Genomic DNA, 21,555 nt, shown 5'->3' with positions numbered 1-21,555 from the left:
TGCCTGTTTGGCATTTGCATGAATTACATTTCTTTATTCCTGTAAGTTATTGTTCAGTATTGTCCTCATTCTGTCACATCAAATACAGTATTTCTCTCTCTCTCTCTCTCTCTCTCTCTCTTCCTCCATGTGACATGTCCTCCATTATGCTGTCAGTGACGTGTTACATTGCCAGATGACCTCTAGCACACCCTCTCTCTCTCTATCAATTCATACCAGACCCTCTGCTGCACTGATAGTGACATTGGCAGACAGGTGGGTGTGTGTGCGCATGTGTTTACGTTTGAGGAAATGTTGGTCCTCTCGATGCAGGGTAACAATGTGTTCTCTTTTTCTGTGTTTCAGAGTTCTGCTGATTTTCTTGGCTCTGTACCAACCTGTTGCTAAGGGACATTGTTCTCATTAATTACATTTGAATGATGTTTGATTTAAAACTCGTAAAGTCATTTTAGTCTTGTGGTTTGAAGAGGATTCCCCCTACACATCAGACACACCCACGTGCCTGTCACAGTCTAATTGTATCCACAATGCCACCTGATAATGTAGCAGAGAGAGAGAGGAAGGCTGTCAGGTCAACTCTGTTTATCAGAATGTCAGAGGAGGAGAGAAGTGAGTGACGAAAGAAGATAGAGAGCTGAGGCGACAGCTAGCTGATGGAGGGAGAGATAGAGGTCTGGAGGCTACGTGTGAGGGAGAAATTAGAAACATCAGTGGCTGCAACGACCTAAACGCAGACAGACAGAACAAGACACACAACAGAGTATGGCAGAAACCCCAGCAGAGCCTCAGGTAAAGCCTGCAGAAGGACTTTTAATTATCTCCTGAAATGTTTATGCTGATCCTAGGTGATGTCAGATGAATGTGTTGGCCTGCCACATACTTAACACTTTCTACTTATTGCATCAGTTTTTTTTGTTGTTTTTTTTTGGGGGGGGTGTTGGAGCAAGCTCTCAATTTTCCTACGTCTCATACTATACATTTCAAGTTGAATAGAGGAGTATCTTCCTGTTATTAATGTGCTATTAAAGGTATGTAGAGGACAAGATAGGTTATAAGATGGTCAAAGGTGTCAAATTAGTCTTAAATGAAGCAGAAATGTGTATCATGATAAGCCTGATATGAAATTGACTCATTCAATTTTATTTAGATTGATTGTGAGCTGCAGCCCCTGTCTAATACCCTTTCTGAGCCCCAGCCCCAACTCTATCCTCTCTATGAGCCCCAGCCCCTAACCCAGCATGATACCCTTCCACAGCCTTTGCCCCAGCTCCTACCCCAGCCTCAGCCAGATACCCTTCCTGAGCCCCAGCTCCTACCTCAGCCTGATACCCTTCCTGAGCCCCTACCCCAGCCTGATACCCTTTCCGAGCCCCAGCCCCAGTCTGAAGAGGAGGTGAAGCCCTGGGTGTGGACACGTCACCGCAGACCCCTTCTCTTCCTCCTGGGATCCTCCTTCTGCGCCTCCATACTGGGCCTGGCCTACTACTCCCAGCAGCACCTCCCACCAAAGAGCACACCGCCAGCCTCTCCTCCATGTACCTCCCCGGCTTGTCAGAGGGCAGCCGCCCGTCTGTCTGTCTCAGTCGACCCCTTCTCTCAGCCCTGTGACTACTTCCTGATTGCCTGTGGGTCTGAAGAGGCGTCTCTGTCCACCAGGGTGAGACAGAGGGGCAAGGGCGTCCCCCTACACCCACAGGGCCACAAGAGCAGGGAAGCAGAGAAAGAGAGACGAAAAGGGAGGAAGGAGAGAGAGACAGACACGGACAGAAGAGAAAAGGCTCCAGCAGACAGAATGCCAGACAGACAGACTGCACTACTGCTGACAATGAGGGAGATTCTGGGTGAGAATAAAAAAAAATTGCTCTGTTTATCCTCTGTAGATGTTGTACCAGTTCTTTGGGATAACCATTTAAATAGAACTGCTGAAAACGTTTCCATAACAGGACCTTTTATCCTCACAATGAAACTTTGATATAATCTTCCTCTGTCAGAAGCTGAGGACCGCTCCATCCCGGGAAACTCAGCGAAGCAGAAGGCCTGTATGTTCTACCGTTCCTGTATGGACACTGGCCCCACAGAGACCGCAGGGCCAGAACCCTTCCTCCGGCTTGTCCACAAGGTCAGATCACTCGAATAGATTGGTGGTGTATGGTGACGAATTACACTTTCTCTACTGGTAAAAACTATTTCCCTCTCTCCTCTTCTCTCTCTCTACCCCTCTACCCCCCTCCCCCCTTTCTCTAGCTGGGTGGCTGGGCTGTATCAGGCCGGTGGAACCAGACACATTTCAACTCCACTCTGTCTCTACTGATGAGAGACTATGCCACCTTCCCATTCTTTAGTGTTTATGTGGGCAAGGATCCTAACGACACTCAAGGAGACAAGAGATACATACAGGTCAGTTAGATAGGGGTTCTGGGGAAGTGAAATACCTAATGGGTGTACCACAGTATATACTCAACCCATCCCCTATACATTTATAGCATACACTCTTTTTCCATAGATTGATCAGCCGGATTTTCAGATACCTATTGAATGGAGCAGCAAGACTCAGAAGTCCAAAGCTAACACGCAGGTACACTAAGGCTATATCTGTTCTACAGTATATCATCTATCTCTTGATGGCAACATTTGTCATTCTTTCTCTCATCCCCTCTGCTCCCTCTCTTTATTTATCTCGTTTCCCCCCAGATCCTGCGTCCGTTCCTGGCCTCGTATCAGAGGTTGCTGGCCCTGTTGGGCTTTCCCTCCAGCAGCACCGGTCTCCATGTAGGCCTGTTCATCTCTCTGTCCTCTGAACTGGCTGTAGCTGCCTCTCCTCTGCAGCATCGCCTGCAGCAGGGGCTACTGTACCAACGCATCACCATCAAAGAGCTACAGGTGCGGGTGTATGTGTATGTGTATGTACGTATGTGTGTGTGTCTCTAGTTCTCTCTCTCTGTACCCTAACCTTCCACTTCACTAACTCATAGACCTACTGTATTTATGTGCCTGTATTTCCCTATACAGAATGAATCTTTCTTATTTTGTGCACAGACCCTGGCCCCTGCCATTGATTGGCTGGGCTGTCTACAGGCCACCTTCCGTCCCCACCCTGTTAGCCAATCGGATCACGTCCTCCTGCACAACCTCCCTTACATCGTCCACATGTCCCGCATCATCGACAAATGGCTGAACAAGCATGAATTGAGTGGCAGGTACTTTATATTAATCAAAAATGTCATGCAAAAGACAGTAACCGATACAACAAACCTTGGTATCAAACCTGGTTGAAGGTTTCTCATCACACAAACTACCTCTGTTACTTACAGCATGGTATACTGTATACTGTATACTGTTCATCTCTCTGGTTAGTGGCCCTCTTCACACTTTCATGGTCCTCAGTCTCCTCCACACTGTCATACCCGCTCTGGACTCCAGGTTCACTCAGACAGAGAGGAATTTGGACTACATTTCCCAGCTTGCTCTTGTAGTTGAATAACACTGGCTTGGAGTGATTATATTGTCTGGGACTTGTAGTTTATTGCTTTTTGCTTCTCTCAGGATGTCCCTCGCTGGAGGCAATGTGTTCTGCAGACTGAGAAAGGGTTTGACACGGTACTAACACACCTACTGAGAAAGACCACTGCATACACAGAGGTGAGAGGCACAGTGTGTGTGTGTGTGTGTGTGTGTGTGTGTGTGTCTGTGTCTGTGTGTGTGTGTATGTGTCTGTGTCTGTGTGTCTGTGTCTGTGTGTGTGTGTGTGTGTATCTGTGTGTGTGTGTGTGTGTGTGTGCATAGAGAAAGCAAAGACAGAAGGATGAAGGCTACAATGAAATGTATGGTGAAGAATAGCAGCAACAAAATATCAATTGAAAAAGTAAATTGTGTCCTATGCCTAATTGTCATGATGAAGAGAGTTTAGAACACCTTTTAGTGAACTGCTACAGAATTAAAGAAATATGGGATCTGATGAGAAGTATTGTTTTTGATGTATGTATAAATCCCAAGTCTGTCATATGGATGACAATACTGAAGAATTATGGTGGACAATAATAAGCATTGACATTACTAAAGAATTAAGGTGAACAGTAACATTTGGAAGACAAGATGCATTATGACTATGAAACAACTTTTTGATTGAACACTATTTATATTTTTAACAAATCAAAACACAACAGAACTAAAAGAAATAAGATGGACTCTAAATTATTTAATCTGTAAATCATGTTATGTAATTATTTACATTTACATTTTAGTCATTTAGCAGACGCTCTTATCCAGAGCGACTTACAGTTAGTGAGTGCATACATCATTTTATTTTTATTTATTTTTAAATTTATTTATACTGGCCCCCCATGGGAATCGAACCCACAACCCTGGCGTTGCAAACGCCATGCTCTACCAACTGAGCTACATCCCTGCCGGTCATTCCCTCCCCTACCCTGGACGACGCTGAGCCAATTGTGCGCCGCCCCATGGGTCTCCCGGTCGCGGCCGGCTACGACAGAGCCTGGATTCGAACCAGGTTCTCTAGTGGCACAGCTGGCACAGCTAGCACTGCGATGCAGTGCCTTAGACATCTGCACCACTCGGGAGACAGAATTATGAACTCAAATGTATTGATGAATTGTATGTGAACAACACTACACGACCAAAAGTATGTGGACACCTGCTTGTCGTACATCTCATTCCAAAATCATGGGCATTAATATGGAGTTGGTCCTCCCTTTGCTGCTATAATAGCCTCCACTCTTCTGGGAAGGCTTTCCACTAGATGTTGGAACATTGCTGTGGGGACATGCTTCCATTCAGCCACAAGAGCATTAGTGAGGTTGGGCACTGATGTTGGGCGATTAGGCCTGGCTCGCAGTCAGCGTTCCAATTCATTCCAAATGTGTTTGATGGGGTTGAGGTCAGGGCTCTGTGCAGGCCAGTCAAGTTCTTCCACACCGATCTCGACAAACCATTTCTGTGTGGACCTCACTTTGTGCACGGGGGCATTGTCATGCTGAAACAGGAAAGGGCCTTCCCCAAACTGTTGCCACAAAGTTGTAAACACAGAATCGTATAGAATGTCATTGTATGCTGTAGCATTAAGATTTCCCTTCACTGGAACTAAGGGGCCTATTCCTCCTCCACCAAACTTTACAGTTAGCACTATGCATTCGGGCAGGTAGCGTTCTGCTGGTATCCGCCGGCATCCGCCAAACCCAGATTTGTCCGTTGGACTGCCAGATGGTGAAGCGTGATTCATCACTCCAGAGAACGCATTTCCACTGCTCCAGAGTCCAATAGCAGCGAGCTTTACACCACTCCAGATGACGCTTGACATTGCGCATGGTGATCTTAGGCTTGTGCGGCTGCTCGGCCATGGAAATCCATTTCATGAAGCTCCCGACAAACAGTTATTGTGCTGACGTTGCTTCCAGAGGCAGTTTGGAACTCGGTAGTGAGTGTTGCAACTGAGGACAGACAATTTTTACGCGTTACGCGCTTCAACACTCGGCGGTTCCATTCAGTGAGCTTGTGTGGCCTAACACTTTGCAGCTAAGCCGTTTTTTTTTTTTTTTAACTTTTTCTGGGGGGTAAATCAGCTTAATATTGCAGATAGATTGTAACTTCCATCAATGTAATTGTCTGCATCACTTCCAATCCCCCATGTTTTTATATATACAGTGGGGAGAACAAGTATTTGATACACTGCCGATTTTGCAGGTTTTCCTACTTACAAAGCATGTAGAGGTCTGTAATTTTTATCATAGTTATACTTCAACTGTGAGAGACGGAATCTAAAACAAAAATCCAGAAAATCACATTGTATGATTTTTAAGTAATTAATTTGCATTTTATTGCATGACATAAGTATTTGATCACCTACCAACCAGTAAGAATTCCGGCTATCACAGACCTGTTAGTTTTTCTTTAAGAAGCCCTCCTGTTTGAACTCGTTACCTGTATAAAAGACACCTGTCCACACACTCAATCAAACAGACTCCAACCTCTCCACAATGGTGAGAAGGCAACAACTGTTGGCGCAATTATTAGAAAATGGAAGAAGTTCAAGATGACGGTCAATCACCCTCGGTCTGGGGCTCCATGCAATATTTCACCTCGTGGGGCATCAATGATCATGAGGAAGGTGAGGGATCAGCCCAGAACTACACGGCAGGACCTGGTCAATGACCTGAAGAGAGCTGGGACCACAGTCTCAAAGAAAACCATTAATAACACACTACACCGTCATGGATTAAAATCCTGCAGCGCACGCAAGGTCCCCTTGCTCAAGCCAGCGCATGTCCAGGCCCGTCTGAAGTTTGCCAATGACCATCTGGATGATCCAGAGGAGGAATGGGAGAAGGTCATGTGGTCTGATGAGACAAAAATTGAGCTTTTTGGTCTAAACTCCACTCGTCGTGTTTGGAGGAAGAAGAAGGATGAGTACAACCCCAAGAACACCATCCCAACCGTGAAGCATGGAGGTGGAAACATCATTCTTTGGGGATGCTTTTCTGCAAAGGGGACAGGATGACTGCACCGTATTGAGGGGAGGATGGATGGGGCCATGTATCGCGAGATCTTGGCCAACAACCTCTTGGCCAACGACCATTGAAGATGGGTCGTGGCTGGGTCTTCCAGCATGACAATGACCCGAAACACACAGCCAGGGCAACTAAGGAGTGGCTCCGTAAGAAGCATCTCAAGGTCCTGGAGTGGCCTAGCCAAATCTTTGGAGGGAGCTGAAAGTCTGTATTGCCCAGCGACAGCCCCGAAACCTGAAGGATCTGGAGAAGGTCTGTATGGAGGAGTTGGCCAAAATCCCTGCTGCAGTGTGTGCAAACCTGGTCAAGACCTACAGGAAACGTATGTTCTCTGTAATTGTAAACAAAGGTTTATGTACCAAATATTAAGTTCTGCTTTTCTGATGTATCAAATACTTATGTCATGCAATAAAATGCAAATTAATTACTTAAAAATCATACAATGTGATTTTCTGGATTTTTGTTTTAGATTCCGTCTCTCACAGTTGAAGTGTACCTACGATAAAAATTACAGACTTCTACATGTTTGTAAGTAGGAAAACCTGCAAAATCGGCAGTGTATCAAATAATTGTTCTCCCCACTGTGTATATATATATATATATATATATATACATAAACACACATACACACACACACATACATACATACACATACATATCCTTTTTTAAAATATATATATGTTTAAACTGTACTGTGATGTCTTACAAAAGTTCTGAACCTTTCTATTCTCATTGTTTCTACAGATTGTTTCTACATTTTTGCTAATAGTATTATTATGTTATTGATCGATTGACTATGACTTTTCAGATCACCCAGTAGTGCTGTCTGCAGGGTTAGCTCCAGGTAAATATTGCAATCCTTTAGCCATTCCTGGACCTGTGTCCAAAAACAAGCTACAAATGGACAGTACCAAAACAAATGATCTAATGATTCTGTCTCTTCGCAGCAAAATCTGCAGAGCTGGGAAGATTGTATCCCCCATATAAATAACATTCTATTGGTAGCAAGAATTTTATATAATAATTTAAATTGAAAGATTCTACGTTTTTAATCCGGTTGTCAGAGCGGGCGTAGGTGTGGTGTGGGAATCAGATGCAGGATGCAGATGCTAGTCCAAAATACTTTAATAAAGTCCACAGAAATGAACGGCTACAAACAGAGCCGGAGGCACAAGAAAAATAACGCACTCAGCGTATAAAATACAAAACACGCACAACAGTGCGGACTCTCTATCTAGAACAGAAATAGAGCACAAACTGACTGGCAACACCTGCTGACACGGAACAACTACACACAACCACAAGACAGAAACAACGAGAACTTAAAGGACACCTAATCAAGACAAAATGAGAAACAGGTGTACCAAAACAGACCAAACCAAACAAACACAGAAACAACGAACGGTGGCAGCTAGTACTCCGGGGACGACGACCGCCGAAGCCTGCCCGAACAAGGAGAAGGAGCAGCCTCGGCAGAAACCGTGACACCGGTGTCGTTTTGCGTATCAGTTCATAAACACTATGCCATGGGATCGGTACGTCAAAAATCTCTTCCCAACTATTTTGCAATCTATATTGGATGGCTGTCAATCCTTTGATCCTTAAATGAAACTGATATACCTTTTTATTTATCACAGTTTTCCTTAACCAATTATGTTCTTTAATGCAAGGCCGACAGACAAGTTCCTTACTTTCTCCTCCTTCCACTTTCCTCTTCCATTTTTGCAGTAAGGCTGCAATTATTTGGTTGTAATTTTGGGTAGAGCAGACATTTCCATATGTTTTTGTTAGCTGCATGTGCGACATAACTCCACCAATCCTACCAATGATATCATTTACAAAGATTATACCTTTTTTAAACATTTTGTCAAAAAAAAAAGTTTTTTTGTCAATTAGTATATTTGAGTTTAACCACAATATTTGTTGCATTATTTGTTCTGTCGTTTCTGGAGGATTAAATTGAAATTGCAACCAACTTTCTATGGCTTGTTTTAGAAATAGTGATATCTGGGAGATGATTTCCTTTCAAATAACTGAAAGTGAGTGGTTGTAATCTGAATAAAGGGAAAAGGGCTATTCTTGAACATTGGGTGAGACAATCTTACTAATTTGCTAGAGAACCAGTTCGGATTTAAGTATAACTTTTGTATGACTGAAGCTTTTAGTGATAGGTCTAATGCTTTAATATTTAATAATTTCTGTCCTCCGAATTCATATTCATTATATAAATAGGCCCGTTTAATTTTGTCTGGCTTGCCGTTCCAAATAAAATTGAATATTTTTTTCTCATATAATTTCAAAAACTCTTCGCTAGACGTAGGCAAGACCATAAGCAAATAGGTAAACTGGGATAATACTAAAGAGTTAATCAGGGTGATTTTTCCACAAATTGACAGGCACCCACCTTTCCATGGTAGCAAGATCTTATCTATTTTTGCTAACTTTCTATTATAATTTATTGAAGTGAGATCATTTATTTCCTTTGGGATATGTATTCCGAGTATATCCACATCACCATCAGACCATTTTATTGGTAAACTACATGGCAATGTACATTTTTTATTTTTTATTGATCCAATACGTAATATAGTACATTTGTCATAATTTGGTTGTAATCCAGAGAGGTTAGAAAATGTATCTAGATCCTCTATGAGGCTGTGGAGTAATTCTAGTTTAAAAGAAAACATGAATCATCAGCATACAATGACACCTTTGTTTTTAAGCCCTGGATTTCTAATCCCCTGATATTATTGTTGGATCTGATTTTAATAGCTAACATCTCGATGGCCACAATAAATAGATATGCCGATAGTGGACAACCTTGTTTCACTCCTCTTGTCAGTTTAAAACTTTCTGAGAAATAGCCATTATTTACTATTTTACACCTAGGGTTACTATACATGATTTTGACCCATTTTATAAGAGATTCACCAAAATTGAAATGATCCAGGCATTTATATATAGCTAAGCTGTTGTTGCTCCTAGACGTTTCCACTTCACAATAACATCACTTACAGTTGACCTGGGCAGCTCTAGCAGAGCAGAAATTTTACGAACTGACTTGTTGGAAAGGTGGCATCCTATGACGGTGCCACTTTGAAAGTCACTGAGCTCTTCAGTATGGGCCATTCTACTGCCAATGTTTGTATATGGAGATTGCATAGCTGTGTGCTCGATTTTATACACCTGTCAGCAACGGGTGTGGCTGAAATAGACAAATCCACTAATTTGAAAGGGTGTCCACATACTTTTGGTGTATTTATGATTTTCAAATGTGAAAAACCTCAAGAAAGATTATTTTGAGCAAAGAAATACAAGAAAACTACTTCATAAATATGATATTACATTATAAGTGTGTTGAAATTGTATTATCTGTTTCCTCTAGGCAGAGGAGCTGATTCAGAATATCTATTCCTTCATCAAGTCCAAACCACCTGATCTCAGGTGGAGAGATGAGGACACTCGCATGTCTGTTTTGAACAAGGTAAAAGGTGGATGTAATTTACTGAAACACTTATTTAAAAACAACTGTGTATTCATTGTCCACTTGAAATGTACAATCTGTGTTTTCCCAGATTTGGTCTCTAACTCCAAGACTTTCAACTAAAAACAACATTTTCAGTGAAGCTGAACTCAACCAACTGTATTCAAAGGTAGAGTATATTATTGAGAGTGGAACTAGTCTACATTGTCAATAAGATATAGAATTTCTTAATCAATATCACTAATGAATCATATTACCAGTGATGATAATACATTGTACTATATACATACTGGTAGTTCATTTTCCACCATTTATTTTATTCATAGGTGACAATTGACGAACAAAACTATTTTTCCAACTACATCCAGTCTCTTTCCCTCCAGCACCAGTGACCAAGCAAACTATTTTCCCAGACTGAAGGAGATGATATGTGAGAGTCCAGTTGTCATGAAAAATCTAATCTATGTGATTTGGTTTGGGTAGATATGTGTTATTAATACGTGAATATGAAAATTGAGAACTCTCTCTCTCGCCCTCTCTGTCTCTGTCTCTCTCTCTCTCTCTCTCTCTCTCTCTCTCTCTCTCTCTCTCTCTCTCTCTTATCTCGCCATCTTCTCCTCCAGTTGGTCCATCACTCCATTTCTCTCCGGCAATGAGCTTGTCTTTCCGATGGGGATGTTTGTCCAGCCTCTCTTCCACCCTACCTATCCCAGGTAACCCAAACGGATATGTTTACTATCACATAATAAACTATTAATAACCAAGGAGTCTTATTGAGATAAAGAATCTCATTCCCCAAAGAGACGTGTTTTGTGGAGTATTTGCATGTTTTTGTGTCAAGGCCGTCAACTTTGGGGTTTTGGGGTCTTTGATGGCCAAATATATTCTCCATCTCCTTCTACCCAACAGTAAGGCAAATAGTCTCAATGATTTACTCTCTGATTGTAATGCAGTTCATTAAATTATGTGCAGAGTTTGCATTTTGCACACGTTTATTTATGTGTGTGTGTGCGTGCGTGCGTGGGTGTGTGTAGGCTTATGCATGATGCATGTGTGTGTGCCCTGACCGTTCACCCTGTGCTTTAGTCCATTCTCAGAGTGTGTCTCCCAGGTCCATAGGAGAGTGTGTGTGGTCCCAGTACCTGGGTGTGACAGAGGGACCAGGGAGAGTGGGGGCGTTCTCGCTGTCACCGGCACAGCAGCAGGAGATGTGGGTGCAGTACTCTGCCCTGCAGATTGCACTACAGGTCAGTTTATTGGAATTCCAAATCTATTCTAGGGTATCTAGGCTATTTACATTTCAGCACCTCAGTTGTTTTGGTTGGTATCAGAGGCATACTATGTTTTGGTTGGTATCAGAGGCATACTATGTTTTGGTTGGTATCAGAGGCATACTATGTTTTGGTTGGTATCAGATGCATACTATGTTTTGGTTGGTATCAGAGGCATACTATGTTTTGGTTGGTATCAGAGGCATACTATGTTTTGGTTGGTATCAGAGGCATACTATGTTTTGGTTGTTATCAGAGGCATACTATGTTTTGGTTGGTATCAGAGCCATACTATGTTTGTCAAAGCTTTCTCTACTTATTCCTCCTCTTTATCCTTTACTCTCTGTGTCTCTATTTCTCTGTGTCTCAGGCTTACAATCAGAGTTTGAAGAAGTATCCTGGGGACTCCTCTCTCTCAGGCCTCTCTCACACTCATCTGTTCCTTACTTCATTCACTCAGGTAATAATAATATTAATAATATGCCATTTAGCAGACGCTTTTATCCAAAGCGACTTACAGTCACGTGTGCATACATTTTTACGTATGGTAAGGTAAGGATAACAGAACAGTAACAGAACAATAATTGCAGATGCCTAAAACCATCACTTTACCATGGATATGAATGTCCTACTAATGGACGTTTTCCTTCCTATAATTGTATTGATATTATCTTCTTTCAGATCAACTGCGACTCTGACCCATACCATGAGTTCATGCCCTTTGAACCTTCCTTCCTGGTTACTGTCATCTGTGGGTACTCTGACCTCTGCCCTATGACCCTCACCTGCCCCAACAAACCCCAGCAGCACCTCTTAGGGACATGCTGACCTACAGATCTACAGTAACATCTCCTACTAAACAAAATTTGCAGAGCCATTGATGAACACATAAGACTCTGATTTGAAGGGCAATAGCACAGAACACTAAGTCCAAATGCATCTGACAGGAGAGTTGATTATTCATTAGGCACATCCATCCATAGTCTCTTGTGACATCCTGCACATGGAAAATGTGTTTCTGGGTTCTGAGATAAAACTATCCATATTGTCTGTGGTTTATTTAAAACTGTGCAGTATGTAACAAGCACCTTGTTATCCATAAGGATACTATTAGTTATGTTAGGAGGTTCTGGTCTGCTTACCTTTGTTAACTGTAGGGGAGAGTGTGTCTGCCAGTTTAAATGAAAACGTGTGTATGAATAGCGTGTGAGTGTAAATAAATAGCAGTCATAGATGTGTGGCTGATAATTCTACAAAATAAAGTTGCTGTTTTTATGTGAAGGGGGTTTTATTTCTTATGGAGTAATCAACGTTTACATTTAATATTTGTTTCTTATACAACATGTTTCTAATAGCTAGGTCAAAACTGTGGACAGGCAAGCGATAGGACTAGTGATTGGGCGCCATTTAGGTTAGGCTATTTGATCGGAGAAACGTAATGTAAAAAGTTTTCGTCTCATTACATTGTCATACATTTTATCTCCAGCCTGTAGGCTACAGAAAAGGCAACATACTATTTTTACCATATGCTATATCTGCTACATGATTTATGTTAGATTAATGTTTTGACGGAATGTTGGTGGAGCGCTGCAGCGATGCGTCTCTACAACAGCACCCTGGAGAGGCGGCTGGGAATGGACATTTTGCGTCTGTCACGCCCTGGCTCTGGGGACACTGTTATGTTGAGCCAGGGTGTGTAATTCTATGTTTGGATTTCTATGTTGGCCTGAGTGACTCCCAATCAGAGGCAACGAGTGTCAGCTGGTTGTCTCTGATTGGGAGCCATATTTAGCTGTCTGTCTTTCACTTTGTGTTTGTGGTTTCTTGTTCCGTGTTGTAACCAGGGACGTCACGTTTTCGTTTTGTTGTTTTTGTTCGTGTGTTCATTCATTTAATAAAATGTTCGCATTCAACGCTGCGCCTTGGTCCTCCTCTGTAGATGACGATCGTGACAGAAGAAACCACCAAGATGTGACCAAGCAGCGTGTCCAGGAGCCATCGCCAGGGAGATCCCTAACAGATCTCCTTCGCCTCCTCGACTGGGTCAAGCCGAGTGAGGAAGAGAAGGGCTTGACATTGTGGCAGAAGGGCGAACGGCTGGCGAGGGACATGGAGACCTTGGCCACGGGTAGGAGTGAAGCCCAGAAAATTTTTAGGGGGGGGCTAACGCCGTGGACGACGGGCCAGCAGGAGACCGCGGCAGAGCGGCCCAGCGGATTGGCAGAGGAGGCCACCAGGTTACGGGGGCCACTGGTCGAAGAGGGGGTGGAAGATGTGGAGGCACGGCGAGAGGTACTGGCGTGTGTTGCCAGTCCGGCCTGTTCCTGATCCCCACGTAGGGCCAGTGGTGTGTGTTCCCAGTACGGTCCGGCCTGTTCCTGCCACTCGCACCAAGTCTACGGTGCGCATCGCCAGCTCGGCCCGGCCCATTCCTGCTCCCCGCACCAAGTCAGTGGTGCGTTTCGTCAGCCCTGTCCGGCCCGTTCCTGCTCTCCGCACCAAGTCTGTGGTGCGCGTCGCCAGCCCAGTCCGGCCCATTCCTGCTCCCCGCACCAAGTCTGTGGTGCGTTTCGTCAGCCCTGTCCGGCCCGTTCCTGCTCTCCGCACCAAGTCTGTGGTGCGCGTCGCCAGCCCAGTTCGGCCCGTTCCTGCTCTCCGCACCAAGTCTGTGGTGCGCGTCGCCAGCCCAGTCCGGCCCATTCCTGCTCCCCGCACCAAGTCTGTGGTGCGTATCGTCAGCCCTGTCCGGCCCGCTCCTGCTCCCCGCGCCAAGCCAGTGGTGTGCGTCGTCAGTCCAGCACGGCCCATGCCTGTTCCCCACACCAGGCCAGTGGTGTGCGTCGTCGGTCCGGCACGGCCCGTGCCTGTTCCACTGGTGCCTGGTCCGGCACCGGTCCGATGCGTTACGCCGGAGCTGGAGCAATCCGCTCCATCAGTGTGCAGTCCAGCTCCGGCCAGCGGGGCCAGACCGGACCAGGGGTACTTTGGGGGGTTGGAGAGGGAGTGGGGATCAGGCCCGGAGCCGGATCCGCCGCCGAGGCGGAGTGCCCACCCGGTCCCTCCCCTGTGGTATTTAGTTGGCGCGGTCGGAGTACGCGCCTTTAGGGGGGGGTACTGTCACGCCCTGGCTCTGGGGACACTGTTATGTTGAGCCAGGGTGTGTAATTCTATGTTTGGATTTCTATGTTGGCCTGAGTGACTCCCAATCAGAGGCAACGAGTGTCAGCTGGTTGTCTCTGATTGGGAGCCATATTTAGCTGTCTGTCTTTCACTTTGTGTTTGTGGTTTCTTGTTCCGTGTTGTAACCAGGGACGTCACGTTTTCGTTTTGTTGTTTTTGTTCGTGTGTTCATTCATTTAATAAAATGTTCGCATTCAACGCTGCGCCTTGGTCCTCCTCTGTAGATGACGATCGTGACAGCATCCCTGCCTTTGACAAAGTGGGCACTGCTTATCACAGGGCTGCATCAGCGCTCACCTAAAAAGCCCATAAGTCACTGGTTGAAAGAAACTGTCATTGTTTATGGGCAGAATTGTGAGGTTTTATGTGTTGTTGGAGGTGCATCTTAGTCAGTTTAGCTCAGAAAATGCCGTCCTCGTCAATCTGCCGCGTTAGGCTGCTGCCTAATGAGCGGGCAGGCTCTGATAATCAGTCATTCAAATGAGGGGCAGAACCTTTATTTTTTATTGCAGAAACACCAGTAAACATATAAGAAGTATACAAACAGACAATGATAACATATGCTAGGGGGTACAACAAATTACAGATTATACAAAGACCTTAAAAGACACAATTATCGGTACCTGTACCCCCTGTATTTAGCCTGGTTATTATGATGTACTTTTTTGTGTTACTTTTTTTACTTTAGTTTATTTAGTAAATATTTTCTTAACTATTTCTTGAGCTGCATTGTTGGTTAAGGGCTTGTAAGTAAGCATTTCACGGTAAGGTCTACACATGTTCTATTCATCGCATGTGACAAATACAATTATATTTGATTTGATTGTTTTAACAGCTATTTTATTGGAAGAATGTAGAACATCTTAATGTACTGCTCGAACACCTTATAGAAAACATGGAAGTGTTTTTTTTAATTAGTGAATTTACATTTATTAATATGAAATTTTCATTAGCACAATTAGATTGAAGAGGTAAAACATTTTTCTTTCTCCTTATTATATTTAAGGAAACCAAGCAGAGGGGCAGAACCTTGCCAAAACTCCTCCAGTATGACGTGTTATTCCTGCGACTACCATCCCGAAGCAACATGGAAGCCCACAGCTGTGACAAGCGTGGTCTTGAGCATTTAGACGAATATGAACCCAAACCAGCAAAACATATGCGTAGCCTGCACGATCGCATGGCGGAAAGGCGATTAGTAGTTATTTTAGAGGGGGCAACGCTGGAAACGGTGAAGGTAAAGACGAGTATTTTTCAATTCCGCTCCGCCATCCAACAACTTATATAGTTTTCTGTTCAACCAGACCTGCCTGATAGATGTATTATATGATGACTATTGCATTCTTCACGATAACTTGTTTGTGACTGAATGAACCAGGATTAAACTATTTGTTATTAACTAACTCCTGCTAGCTTCCCCCCACTACACAGCTGATTCAAATAACCACCTCATCAACCTTTGATTATTTGAATCAGCTGTGTAGTGTTGTGGCAAAAACCAAAACGTGCATCCAGGGGGGCCCCCAGAACCAAGTTTGGGAAACCCTGTTCTAAATAGTGGGCATGGAAATTGCACCATAATCAATGGACGTCAATCATGTTGTACTCTTACCTCTCAGGTTGGCAAGACATTTGAGCTGCTGAACTGTGACCAACACAAGGGCATGATAATTAAAAGTGGACGGGACCCTGGGAAGATTCGACCTGACATTACACATCAGGTAAGCTGTCATTTTCATATTGACCCTTGGAACACCAGTTATCTTTGTTATTTTCTCCTCTAACCCTGCCATATCTTGTAATTGTTCCCCAGTGTTTGTTGATGCTGATGGACAGTCCATTGAACAGGGCAGGTCTCCTGCAGGTTTACATCCACACAGAGAGGAACGCACTGATTGAGATCAACCCACAGACACGCATCCCCCGAACCTTCAACCGCTTCTGTGGCCTCATGGGTAAGCCTGCTATGTTCTGCTGAGTTTCTCTTCATACCTTCTCTCCTACCATCCCTCTCTCCTACCCCTCTATTGTACTGTATTTCTCCCCCTTTCTCTCATTTCATCCCGCTTGTATTTCTCTCTCTCCTCCTAGTCCAGCTCCTACACAAACTGAGTGTGAGGGCGGCTGACGGCCCCCAACGCCTGCTGAAGCTCATCAAGAACCCTGTGTCAGACCACCTGCCCCCTGGCTGCCCCCGTATCTGTACCTCCTTCTCCTCTGGGGAGGCAGTGGGCGCCTGCACCGTGGTACCAGAGGAAGGGCCCGCCGCTGTGGTGGTCGGAGCGTTCGCACACGGAGCGGTGAGTTTTGCTTAAGGCTGTAGGTAATGGCCTGTGTGCACCGATCTAGGATCAGCTTAACTTACCCTCCCTCATTACAGACCTTAGATCAGTGTTAAGGGGCATCTTCATCCTACTTCTCGGAGGCAGAAGCACTGTTGATTTAGGTAGTGTGTATGTTATAAATGTTGATTTTGTTTATTTATTCTCTACCAATTAAAAAAGATGGGACTTGGTAAATTATTATTTTTTGGTTTGAACTCTGCTTGTCCTCTCCTAGGTGAATGTGGACTATACAGAGAAGACCGTGTCCATCAGTAACTACCCTCTCTCTGCTGCCCTCACCTGTGCCAAGATGTGCTCTGCTTTTGAGGAGGTCTGGGGCGTGTTGTGATGAAGTTGACAGCCCATTGCTGCTCCAGCTAAAACTGTTGTCATCATGGACATTGTCGTACATGGACTAGAAATGGATCGGACAGTCACGTTCAGTCAAGAAACATTGTACAGAAACGGTCCAATTCACCAATGACCTCCTGTGGATTTGTACGATACTATGGGTGTATGTATTGTGTGTAAAATATGGTATTTTACATGTTTCAACTAAGGCAAAGTTTCAATATGAAATGAATACTGTTTTGAATACACCATCCGTAAGAACTTGGCACCAAATATGGTCATCCTACTTTTCTTGTATTTTTTTTGCTTTTTTACATGTATTCAGTGCACCATTGTTCCCATGGTTATACAGTGGAAATAAACTGTATAATTTGTCCTCAGGTTTCAGTTGTTCCTTGTCAGAGAGTAGGGAACAAAACAATTCAACACTCACGATGGGGACAAAACATGTTTTTATGTAATACTGGTTGAATAATCACTCGATATACATGTAATTTGTGAGTAATAATATAATAACCAATAACAATATGATTTGATTGACAAAATATAACATTGTAAGGTTACGGTAGTTTGACCTAAATCTACTACTGACATATTACTCTTTTAGTCCATACTCTCGGTCCATTTCAACAAGGACGCACGTCTTTTGGCAACCCTAGGTTGTTTTATCTGTGGCTTTGTATTGGGGGTTACAACCATTTTGCGAGTTTTCTGATTGGCTGCTTTCAAGGCCTTTCCTGCAGGTTTAGGGGCTTTGCAGCCTGTTTTTTGGACGTTGGCTGGTGATTTTGATGCTTGTCCTGCTGGTTTGTGGCTTTTGCCTACTTGTTTTGGTCTATCTCCTATTTCCCTTTGAGCCTTTTCTACAACTGTTTTGTCCTTGCGAGCTGGTTTTCTTGCTGGTTTCACTGCTTTTCGTGCTGGTTTAGTTATTTTTCCTGGTGGTTTCAGAGCTTTTCCTGTTGGTTTAGCTCCTGGTTTCAAAGCTTTTCCTGTTGGTTTAGTAGTTTTTTTCTGCTTGGTTCTCTGGGCTGCTGCACGTTCTCTCTGCTTGGCCCTCTCGACTGCTGCACGGTCTCTCATGGCTCTTGTCTTAACTCTCTTCTCATACGTCAGTTTCTGTGGTTTTAGAACAGGAGACGAGAGAGAAACATCTGCATAATTCCCAAATAACTGGTTGTAGTTTGACAGTGAATTATGCACCGTGGTGCAATTTGCTTCCTACTCAGTGGAAAATTAAACTGCCAAGGAGCTAAAACACAAACCACCATTGACAAATATATTACTCAAACAGTTACCTTTCTGTTGAGTTTAAATGACCCAGATGCACCAGCTCCAGTAGTCTGCACCAGTGTCTCCTTCCTCACCAGGCCTTTCACTGCTAAGTTCACACAGGTGTTGTTATTGGTGACATCATAGCCACCAGCAGCCAGGGCATGCTTGAGGTCCACCATGGAGATGCCACCCCGGTGCTTGCACTGGGAGACTACCCGAAGGATGAGCTGGGAGACCCGGGTAGCCACACGCCTTGCATCGTTGGTTTTGGGTGCAGATGCAGCCTCTGCCTGTGTCTGGTACTTGAACAGGCGAACTGGGGTCGCTGGATACAGATTGAGATGAAGATGGGGACACACTCAATGGTTATGAAATATTTTAATTGACATAAACATCACATACTTACTTCTAAATTGCTTTTTGAAAATCATGAAGATATTGTAGCGACCTTAACCCAACACCTAGCGACCTGGTCAAGAGGTTTGGATATCTTGGCGCACCAGATAAAGTGTTGGGTTCAAGCCCCATTTATGACTAGCCCCTGGTTGCGGTCATCAAGAGTGGCAAGGGTGAAGCACAACAATGCGCTTTCTGAAGGATGGGGGTAATATAGCAGCCTTGACCCAAAACCTAGCGACCTCGTCAAAATGTTCCGATCTCTTCGCGTAACAGCTAGGTGTCCAGTTGACAGTCACCATACACCATACACCATACACCATACACCCCCCCCACACACACACACACACGCCAAAGTAGCTAGCTAGATCACTCACTTGGCAAAGGCACTTTTTCGTTTCCTGTAACATTGTTCTTCTCTTGGATTGCACGCTTCAATAGCTGACCCAAACGTCTAGCCCCTGCTTTCCCAAGGCCCCGACCACCTGGATTTTTTACTGGCTTTGTTTGCTGCTTCACCGGTGACTTGACCGGTGGTTTTACTGGCGGTTTACGTTTAACTTTCTCTTGTCCTCCGTTGATTACTGTAACTGTTCCCTTTGATTCTATGTTAACTTTCCTTTTCCTTTCTCGTTTGACATCTTTATTGTTGCGGTCGTTTCTAGGCATATCCTTGATTACAAGTTGTGGTCGAGCAAATCACATAAAGTAAAGATAGCTAGCTAATGTTAAATGGTCAGACAGAGTTGGGAAAGTGGGATACGTTAGCGATCGAAATGATGACAACATTTTGTTGTCAATTTCCATTTTCAAAAAACAACAATTTCAGTTTTCAAACGGTCGTTCGAAAAAATATATATATAATTAAACGGTCGTTCGATAATTATATTTAACGCGGGACGGGTCACCAGAAGCAAGCAACCAAAATACTCTGTAGGTTTGAGCTAGCTAATTACTGCAAGCAACGCCTGTTGCAAGCAACTGTTTGAGCAACGTGTGAGAGTACCGGTTGGTGGCGCTTATTTGCCTATAATAAAACGACGGTCTGTGAGTGTCTATGAAGGAGAACGAAAAGTCTCTGGAATAAAGTCAGGGTTGTGTGGTGCTTGGTTGGTATTTGTTGTTCTTTGTACCAGGAAATTCACACTTTGAGAAATCATTTAAATGTTATATTTGAGACATTAGTTTTTCTACATTATTTGCGCTCCTTTGAACACTGAACAAAAATATAAACGCAACATGCAACAATTTCAAAAATGTTACAGTTCATATAAGGAAATTAGTCAATTTAAATAAATACATTTGGTCCATTAGGCCCTATGGATTTCACATGACTGGGAATACAGATACGCATCCGTTGGTCACAGATACTTTAAAAAAGGTAGGAACCTGGATCTGAAAACGAGTCAGTATCTGGAGTGACCACCATTTGCCTCATGCAGCGCTACACATCTCCTTCGCATAGAGTTGATCAGGCTGTTGATTGTGGCCTGTGGAATGTTGTCCGACTCCTCTTCAATGGCTGTGCGAAGTTGCTGGATATTGGTGGGAACTGGAACATGTTGTTGTACACATCGATCCAGAGCATCCCAAACATGCTCAATGGGTGACATGTTTGGTGAGTATGCAGGCAGACCATGGAAGAACTGGGACATTTTCATCTTGATGTGATGACGGCGGATGAGTGGCACGACATTGGGCCTCAGGATCTCGTCACGGTACCTCTGTGCATTCAAATTGCCATCGATAAAATGCAATTGTGTTCATTGTCCGTAGCTTATGCCTGCCCATACCATAACCCCACCACCAAGGGGCCCTGTTCACAACGTTGACATCAGCAAACCGCTCGCCCACACGACGCCATATACGCTGTCTGCCATCTGCCCTGTACAGTTGAAACTGTGATTCATCCATGAAGAGCACACTTCTCCAGCATGCCAGTGGCCATCGAAGGTGAGTATTTGCCCACTGAAGTTGGTTACATTTGCCCACTGAAGTCGGTTACAATGCTGAACTGCAGTCAGGTCAAGACCCTGGTGAGGACTACAAGCATGCAGATGAGCTTCCTTGAGACGGTTCCTGACAGTTTGTGCAGAAATTCTTAGGTTGTGCAAACCCAGTTTCATCAGCTGTCTGGGTGGCTGGTCTCAGACCATCCCGCAGGTGAAGAAGCCAGATGTGAAGGTCCAGGGTTGGCGTGGTTACGTGTGGTCTGTGGTTGTGAGGCCGGTTGGACTTACTGATTCTCTAAAACCACTTTGGAGCCGGCTTATGGTAGAGAAATTAACATTAAATTATCTGGCAACAGCTCTGGTTGACATTCCTGCAGTCAGCATGCCAATTGCGTGCTCCCTCAAAACTTGAGTCACCTGTGGCATTGTGTTGTGTGACAAAACTGCACATTTTAGTGGCCTTTTATTGTCCCCAGCACAAGGTGCACTTGTGTAATGATCATGCTGTTTAATCAGCTTCTTGATATGCCACACCTGTCAGGTGGATGGATTATCTTGGCAAATTAGAAATGCTCACTAACAGGGATGTAAATACATTTGTGCACAAAATTTGAGATAAATAATATTTTTGTGCGTGTGGAACATTTCTGGGATATTTTATTTCAGCTCATGAAAAATGGGATCAACACTTTACATGGTGCGTTTATATTTTTGTTCAGTATATCATCGAAAAAGGTTGATTATTATCTCTGATTGTCAATGCCCCAGGGAAATAACATATTATTAACATTATTAATT

General features: G+C 44.0%; 3 protein-coding genes across 4 annotated transcripts; 2 read left to right on the top strand and 1 right to left on the bottom strand.

Moving 5' to 3' along the window:
- Nucleotides 1-170: 170 nt before the first annotated feature.
- On the top strand, nt 171-11,977 carry LOC121585383 (kell blood group glycoprotein-like). Its single transcript, XM_041901744.2, has 12 exons — nt 171-255; nt 346-789; nt 1,148-1,841; nt 1,992-2,119; nt 2,245-2,397; nt 2,504-2,575; nt 2,692-2,880; nt 3,037-3,197; nt 3,355-3,420; nt 11,120-11,255; nt 11,650-11,662; nt 11,961-11,977. The coding sequence occupies exons 2-12, from the start codon at nt 763-765 to the stop codon at nt 11,975-11,977; spliced, it is 1,656 nt and encodes a 551-aa protein (XP_041757678.1). The 5' UTR covers nt 171-255; nt 346-762.
- On the top strand, nt 7,331-17,510 carry LOC121586221 (ribosomal RNA small subunit methyltransferase NEP1). Of its 2 annotated transcripts, XM_041902749.2 has the most exons (13): nt 7,331-7,368; nt 9,910-10,008; nt 10,100-10,177; nt 10,335-10,438; nt 10,632-10,721; nt 11,095-11,255; nt 11,650-11,739; nt 11,961-12,030; nt 15,466-15,696; nt 16,079-16,180; nt 16,273-16,414; nt 16,551-16,759; nt 17,019-17,510. In XM_041902749.2, exons 8-13 carry the CDS (start codon nt 11,986-11,988, stop codon nt 17,130-17,132), a joined length of 843 nt encoding a protein of 280 aa, XP_041758683.1. In that variant the 5' UTR covers nt 7,331-7,368; nt 9,910-10,008; nt 10,100-10,177; nt 10,335-10,438; nt 10,632-10,721; nt 11,095-11,255; nt 11,650-11,739; nt 11,961-11,985; the 3' UTR covers nt 17,133-17,510. The 2 variants fall into 2 exon arrangements, with proteins under 2 accessions (XP_041758683.1, XP_041758685.1); XM_041902751.1 differs by lacking the exons at nt 7,331-7,368; nt 9,910-10,008; nt 10,100-10,177; nt 10,335-10,438; nt 10,632-10,721 and adding an exon at nt 10,728-10,916.
- A 58-nt stretch (nt 17,511-17,568) lies between these two features.
- Nucleotides 17,569-19,792, bottom strand: LOC121586220 (histone H1-like). Its single transcript, XM_041902748.2, has 3 exons — nt 19,183-19,792; nt 18,433-18,734; nt 17,569-18,253 (listed from the first exon to the last, which is right to left on the bottom strand). Exons 1-3 carry the CDS (start codon nt 19,472-19,474, stop codon nt 17,738-17,740), a joined length of 1,110 nt encoding a protein of 369 aa, XP_041758682.1. The 5' UTR covers nt 19,475-19,792; the 3' UTR covers nt 17,569-17,737.
- Nucleotides 19,793-21,555: the final 1,763 nt, after the last annotated feature.

This window comes from Coregonus clupeaformis, unplaced genomic scaffold (genome assembly GCF_020615455.1).
Source record: "Coregonus clupeaformis isolate EN_2021a unplaced genomic scaffold, ASM2061545v1 scaf0148, whole genome shotgun sequence".
Taxonomy (NCBI): Eukaryota; Metazoa; Chordata; class Actinopteri; order Salmoniformes; family Salmonidae; genus Coregonus; species Coregonus clupeaformis.
This window is presented reverse-complemented; position numbering and strand designations above follow the sequence as displayed.

Bases quoted from the DNA above. Each gene is read 5' to 3' on its own strand.
- LOC121586221 (XM_041902749.2), top strand. From the start codon at position 11,986: ATGAGTTCATGCCCTTTGAACCTTCCTTCCTGGTTACTGTCATCT. The intron at 12,031-15,465 runs GTGGGTACTCTG...ATTATATTTAAG, and splicing joins CTTCCTGGTTACTGTCATCT to GAAACCAAGCAGAGGGGCAG. The intron at 16,181-16,272 runs GTAAGCTGTCAT...ATTGTTCCCCAG, and splicing joins GACCTGACATTACACATCAG to TGTTTGTTGATGCTGATGGA.
- LOC121585383 (XM_041901744.2), top strand. From the start codon at position 763: ATGGCAGAAACCCCAGCAGAGCCTCAG. The intron at 2,398-2,503 runs GTCAGTTAGATA...CTTTTTCCATAG, and splicing joins GAGACAAGAGATACATACAG to ATTGATCAGCCGGATTTTCA. The intron at 3,421-11,119 runs GTTCACTCAGAC...TGTGTCTCCCAG, and splicing joins ATACCCGCTCTGGACTCCAG to GTCCATAGGAGAGTGTGTGT.
- LOC121586220 (XM_041902748.2), bottom strand. From the start codon at position 19,474: ATGCCTAGAAACGACCGCAACAATAAAGATGTCAAACGAGAAAGGAAA. The intron at 18,735-19,182 runs GTGAGTGATCTA...ATCTGTATCCAG, and splicing joins CGAAAAAGTGCCTTTGCCAA to CGACCCCAGTTCGCCTGTTC. The intron at 18,254-18,432 runs GTAACTGTTTGA...CTAAAACCACAG, and splicing joins CATTTAAACTCAACAGAAAG to AAACTGACGTATGAGAAGAG.